Source organism: Amia ocellicauda, chromosome 7, assembly GCF_036373705.1.
Source record: "Amia ocellicauda isolate fAmiCal2 chromosome 7, fAmiCal2.hap1, whole genome shotgun sequence".
NCBI classification, from domain to species: domain Eukaryota; kingdom Metazoa; phylum Chordata; class Actinopteri; order Amiiformes; family Amiidae; genus Amia; species Amia ocellicauda.
Window position 1 is genome coordinate 39,005,961 of NC_089856.1, and position 6,814 is coordinate 39,012,774.

Here is a 6,814-nt window from a genome sequence, read left to right on the forward strand (position 1 = left end):
CATTGTATCTTTAGTGATTTATTCAGTATGAAGTACATAATGTATTATTTTCATAATCTGAGATCGATGTAAAAAGCAACGCCATATAATTTAATAAAGCAGACCACATACATCTCTGATATTACTGTATTTTTTTAATTTCTTAATTCTCTTATATTGACTTTAAGTTTAAGACTTTGGTATCAACTATATTCACCTTTCACTGACGTGAATGGGGGGGCTGCGGGGGCTGTCACTTGCCCTCACAGCCAAGTCTCAGACTTGGATTTGGTGGTCTCGACTACAGCACTGGTAAAAAGTCACACTGGGTAACTACACAATAAAATAAAGTTACACTTTTTGTTTTATTTTTATGATCCTAATTGTTATATTTTTTAGTAGTAGATATATTCTACAAGCAAACTTGCATAAGTTACAAGTGTGATGATATTATGCATTCTATACAAGGAAAAGTATACATCACATTAAGTTACACAGGCAAAACTGGTGCTAACAATGTATGAAGATTTGAAACTGTCCCGCAGTGCAAAACTGGGGAACCCTCCAATACATCATCACCTACCAATTTAAACAACTCCTTTTAACAGTAACATATCCCAGCTGCATTTATGTAGTATAGCCTTAACCTATGTATGAGCACATGATTATTAATGCTTGCTTGTATTTTTTACATTGGTTCCATATTAACATCTTTCCAATTGAATTAATCACTGTGTATCAGTAAAAGGAACCTTAAATGTACTACATTTCTTGAGTATATTGGTAGAAATGGCTTACTCCAGATACACACAGAATGCTTATACTGAATGGACAGATAACTACAATTGACAATCAAATTGACGATTAAGCACTCTGATCTGTTTCCCACACGGCATTTTGAGGCTATATTGGATGAGCATACAACTACTGGACAATATTTCAGGAATATACACCTATCAAAATTCAGTTCAGTTCTCTATCAAAATCCTTATTCTGAAACATTGAATGCAAACCTGTTGTTTACATAACCTTGTAAGCTTGGAAATAAACAATAAGGAGTATAATAAAATATTTCATATTTATATTGCTGTAATATAAGAATTGCATGATGTTGTTGTTATTGTTATGTTATCTGCTTCAAACACAAGAGATCTCACCCACCTTTGAGAGTTACTGTTGTGATGATTATTCTATCATCTGTGACAGCTCCACACCCTATAAAATATGAAAGCAGGATGTGTTGTATGTCATCACTGACATGGAAGACATTTGAAAATGCTAGTCCAAAAAGTAGTCCTACTTGCCCTCTTAGCATCAGCAGAGAAGCCAATTTGTAGGTTGCAAGGCAGACCTGACCTGCCTGCATTTATAAAGAATGGAGATATATTAATTGGAGGTTTATTTTCATTAAAATCAAGGATGGTTATTACCATGCATGACTTCACAAGTATGCCAGAACCTACAGAATGCAAAGGGTAAGTAATAATTTGAAATATATATATATATATATATATATATATATATATATATATATATTTACATGTTTAGTTGTTCATTATTTATGTCTGTTCCTTCAGAATACATTTCAGAAATTTTCAGCTAACCCAGACCATGATCTTCACCATAGAGGAAATAAACAACAATACAGATATTCTCCCCAATGTTACCTTGGGCTACAGGATCCACAGTGTGTGTTCAAATATACCAGCAACATTAAGGGGTGCTTTTAGTTTAGTGAACGGCCAGGAGGAAGGAGTTCTCTCTGAAAACTCCTGCACCAAACCACCTAACGTCCATGCCATTATAGGACAAGCAGACTCATCTGTAACAATCGGAACTGCAACATCTCTCGGACCTTTCAATGTGCCATTGGTAAGAACATTTTAACACTTTCTACTTTTCATATCCAAGTTATAATTTTAATTATTAAAACAAAATTATATATTTTGTATTATTATTTTTATTTATTGGCAGACGCCCTTATCCAGGGCATTGGAATAAAATAAAAATTTAGGCACATACCTTTGTAGAATAATTGTATTTACTTTTCTTTTTTGGTACAGATTAGTCACCTTGCTACCTGTGCATGCTTGAGCAACAGAAAACGATTTCCCTCATTCTTCAGAACCATCCCCAGTGACTATTACCAAAGCAGAGCCCTGGCACAGCTTGTCAGGCACTTTGGATGGACCTGGGTTGGGGCCATTAGAAGTGATAATGATTATGGCAACAGTGGGATGGCAACCTTTCTGCAAGTTGCTCAAGAGGAGGGTGTTTGTATTGAGTATTCAGAGGCTTTTTCAAGCATTGATCCAATACACAAAATTCATAGAATTATAAACATCATTAGAATGTCTACTGCAAAAGTAATACTAGCTTTCTTGCCTCAAGTTGAGATGTCGATATTATTACAAGAAATGCTGCTTCAAAATGTCACTGGTGTGCAGTGGATAGGCAGTGATTCTTGGATAACTGCCAGAAACCTTGCTAATCATAACAGTTATAAAATTCTCGGTGGTGCAATTGGATTTACAAATGTGAACACCAAAATAAGAGGCTTAAATGATTTTTTACTAAGTGTTCACCCATCTAATGATCCCCATAATACATTTCTGCAGGATTTTTGGGAAACAGTTTTTAGCTGTAGTCTGACAAACCATGACAAGGAAACAAAAACAATTCCTTGTACAGGGATGGAGAACTTAAGAGAAGTGAATAATCAGTACACTGATGTGTCTGAGCTCAGAATCCCTCATAATGTTTATAAAGCAGTGTATGCAGTGGCACATGCTCTTCATGATCTTCTCAGCTGTAAATATGGGGAAGATCACTTTATAAATAGAACCTGTTCAAACAACATGGAAATTGCACCTTGGCAGGTAAGGATCATTGTTTTTTTGTTTTGTTTTGTTTGTTTGTTTTTTATTAATCTAATTATCTAATTATTAGTCTTAACTGTCACTGATCATTTATGTGCAATTAATGAAACCTGAGGTGTGGGTATTAACATTTTAATGTTTTTAAAACTACAAATTTAACACACTGAAATCCAATTTACAATTTAAATTTCAACACACCTGCAAACAACGTAATTTATATAATTTATATTAGATTCGATTTCAGCTTTGACTCACCCCCCAACAGTCAGGGAGTTGCACATTGGTGTCAAATGCTATTGTATGAATAGACTTGAATACACATTCGCTAAAAAAGTCAACTTTAATCTATCTGTTTCAAAACACCTGCAAATCACAAACAGCATAATGTATTTGGTTTGTACTTCATTAAATATAAGCGTTGACAGTCAGGGAGTTGCACACTGGTATCAAGTATATGAATAGTGAAAAAATGAAACTTGAAACAATCTGTTGTCACAGGTGCTTCATTATCTGAAAAACATTAATTTCAAAACTAACACTGGGGAACAGGTGTCTTTTGACAGCAATGGGGATCCAGCAGCAAGATATGAATTAGTCAACTGGCAACTAAATAACGATGAGAACATTGACTTTGTTGTTGCTGGACATTATGATACATCTTTACCAAGGGAAACATGTTTTACAATGAACAACGTGAGCATTGTCTGGACAGGCAACCAGAATCAGGTAAGTTTTCATCAATGTCTTGATAATAAACCAAAATAACTGCTTATGATGTTATTTTATAAACTGAGTGACTAAAGTATATATTATTTTTCATTTTATATGCCAGATAATCAGGTAAGAAGTACTTTCAGATTAGAAAGTTATTTTATTGAAATTAAATTTGACTTGAGTCTTAGAAATTAATTTTGTTTTGTATTTGTTTATTTAACTATACTTGTAAGGTTTCCTTTAACTTCTAGTAAAACATTTCAGCAACACTAATAAAAGCTTACCAAATATATATATTTGCACACTGGTATAGTCCACTATAAATGATTAAAGCAATAACATTAATTAAATGCATGGCATTACCTGTAATTTCTAAGGTGCCAGTGTCAGTGTGCAGTGAGAGCTGTCCCCCAGGCACTCGCAAAGCTGTTCAGAAGGGAAGGCCTGTCTGCTGCTTTGACTGTGTACCATGTGCTGAAGGACAGATCAGCAATCAAACAGGTACAAAATTAAATAAGTTAAATTACTAAACAATAACAGATGTTTAGTGTTCAAAATGAGAAGTATCCTATATATTGACATGGATCTGTGTGTGTGTGTATATATACAAATATATATGTCTTTTAAATTGTTTTGTTTGTTTTCACACCCTTCATCTGAAGTTTATTCTTTAATTAATTTAGTTTAGTTTAATAAACATTGTAAAACTATACTGATTTGTCAATACATTTTTCCAAGTGTTTGCTGAATATGACAGTAATTCAGAATTTAAAGTAATGTTTACAGACTCCCTATTTCCCCCCTATACTTGATCTCAATTCAATTAACACTGGAAGGACAAAACTTAAAAATAAGAAAACTAGACATTTTTTGATCCAATGACATTTTGTAATAATGATAAGAATAAGACCAACAGCATTAGATTGTTTGTGATTATTTATTTTATTTTATTCATCATGTTTGTAATTCTTAGTTATTTTTTTCCAGATTCCATTGACTGTGCTAAGTGCCCTCTGGAGTACTGGTCCAATGAAGAGAGAGACCAGTGCATATTAAAGGACATTGAATTCTTGTCTTATGGAGACATCATGGGAATACTGCTAATTATATTTGCTTTACTTGGAGCATTCTTAGCTGTAGTTACAGCAATAGTTTTCTTTTATTTTAGATATACTCCAATAGTCAGAGCCAATAACTCTGAGCTCAGTTTCCTCCTGCTCTTCTCATTGACTCTGTGTTTCCTTTGCTCACTTACTTTCATTGGCCAGCCCTCTGAGTGGTCCTGTATGTTGCGCCACACAGCATTTGGCATCACATTTGTCCTGTGCATCTCTTGTGTTCTGGGGAAAACAATAGTGGTGTTAATGGCCTTCAGGGCTACACTGCCAGGCAGTAATATTATGAAATGGTTTGGGCCCACACAGCAGAGGTTAAGCATTTTTTCCTTTACATTCATTCAGGCCTTAATATGCACCCTGTGGTTGATTGTTTCACCCCCTTTTCCAAATCGAAATATGAAATACTACAAAGACAGAATCATTCTGGAGTGTGACCTGGGATCTGCAGGTGCATTCTGGGCTGTGTTAGGGTATATTGGATTCCTCTCTACCATGTGCTTTGTGCTGGCTTTTCTGGCTCGAAAACTGCCTGATAACTTCAATGAAGCCAAATTAATTACATTCAGCATGCTCATATTCTGTGCAGTCTGGACAACATTTATTCCAGCTTATATCAGTTCACCTGGAAAATTTACAGTAGCCGTAGAAATATTTGCCATTTTAGCATCAAGTTTTGGCTTGCTATTTTGTATTTTTCTACCCAAATTTTATATTATACTACTAAAGCCTGAGATGAATACAAAGAAACATTTAATGGGTAAAATGTCATCAAAATAAAATAAACTAACAATTTTGGAGCAGTTTCATATTCTATTCTGTACTTTCTTCGAGACCATAACATTTTCTAGTCATTATAGTCTCATGACTCAATTAACAGCAACAATGTCTACATTTAAACAGGGGGTGTGTGTGTGTATATGGTTTGGTTTTATTTGAACTGAATATAGTTTGAAAATAAATATGTAAATGCACTCTATTCACTTGGTGTTGTTATTCAGACGTTCTGCATAGGGCTGTTGAAGAATTCACTGCTGTGATCGGTATTATTGTGGAGGGGCGGGACGTGGCTTTGTTCCTATTCTGAAAAAGTAGGAGGACTCTTCTGTTTTATTGTTCAATCAAATAGTAGAACTAGTTACCACAAAAATACAAAATAAAGGTAATATTAATAAATATTAATAAATACACAACACAAACAGAAAAAAATAAAGATGTAAAAGAACAATGCGCAAATTACTTGAAATCCTGACTTTAAATGGAGCATTTGAAGTACAGTTTTTAAATTCAAATACATATTTTAAAGAAATATATGTAAATTAAAGCATTTAAACATCGTTGTTGCTGTTGTTGTTTCTAAGTGTTACAAACGTGTGCTTTCAGTTATCTTTCAAGTCGGAAGCACTGCCCAAGGGGGAGGGGCTTCTGCGCACTTCCACAGGAACCGGATCGAAACATCACTCTATGAAAGCTGCCATTGGACCACTGCACTCAGAACAGGTCCCTTCCACTTCCTGTTCTATAAAACGCGACGTCAGCACAGGTTCATCTTCTTTTGCCTCTTCGCTGGACTCAGGAACGTAAGCTCTCTGTGTCTATGTTTGTAATAAACATTCAAACTGCGTATTTCAGCTGGCTGGCTCACTTCATAGTGTTGTTCACTACCATTTTCGCTACACATCGTCTCTGTCTTGCGTGTGTTTAGTTATAATTGATAGCCAATCTTGATTCTGTCCAGTCCGCGCACCGGAGGTCCGGCTACGCTTTCGGTTTCTGTTTCGTTCACAAGAAGAGCCTTTTAAAAATAATAGTCATGTTTATATAGAGCTATATATATTCCGACTGCTTGCTGTGTTGGTTTTTTGTCCACAGGACCTTTTCCTCCACAGCAGGAGCGCTAGCAGCGGCAGTAAAATCCGCCTGCCCGGCCGGAGCCTCGGTGTGTTGTAAGAGATCTCGCCCGCATGAGGTGCTCCTCCACTGGCTTACGCCCGCACTACAGCCTGCAGCTGCGGCTGTAGGAGATCTCGCTCTCTCAGTTCACTGAGAATGAGCACTGCTAGCCCTCTCGGTCCATGTGTGTAGGCCTTGGTTTTAGATGCTGCTACGGTTGGTGGTCTGCTACCC

General features: G+C 35.8%; 1 protein-coding gene across 1 annotated transcript; it reads left to right on the forward strand.

Annotated features, from left to right (window-relative positions):
* Nucleotides 1-1,383: 1,383 nt before the first annotated feature.
* Nucleotides 1,384-5,467, forward strand: LOC136753938 (extracellular calcium-sensing receptor-like). Its single transcript, XM_066710316.1, has 6 exons — nt 1,384-1,454; nt 1,557-1,851; nt 2,043-2,858; nt 3,357-3,584; nt 3,950-4,073; nt 4,560-5,467. The coding sequence occupies exons 1-6, from the start codon at nt 1,399-1,401 to the stop codon at nt 5,465-5,467; spliced, it is 2,427 nt and encodes an 808-aa protein (XP_066566413.1). The 5' UTR covers nt 1,384-1,398.
* Nucleotides 5,468-6,814: the final 1,347 nt, after the last annotated feature.

Coding starts and splice junctions, on each gene's coding strand:
- LOC136753938 (XM_066710316.1), top strand. CDS start 1,399: ATGGTTATTACCATGCATGACTTCACAAGTATGCCAGAACCTACAGAA. Junction 1,852..2,042: donor GACCTTTCAATGTGCCATTG/GTAAGAACATTT, acceptor TTTTTGGTACAG/ATTAGTCACCTTGCTACCTG. Junction 4,074..4,559: donor ACAGATCAGCAATCAAACAG/GTACAAAATTAA, acceptor ATTTTTTTCCAG/ATTCCATTGACTGTGCTAAG.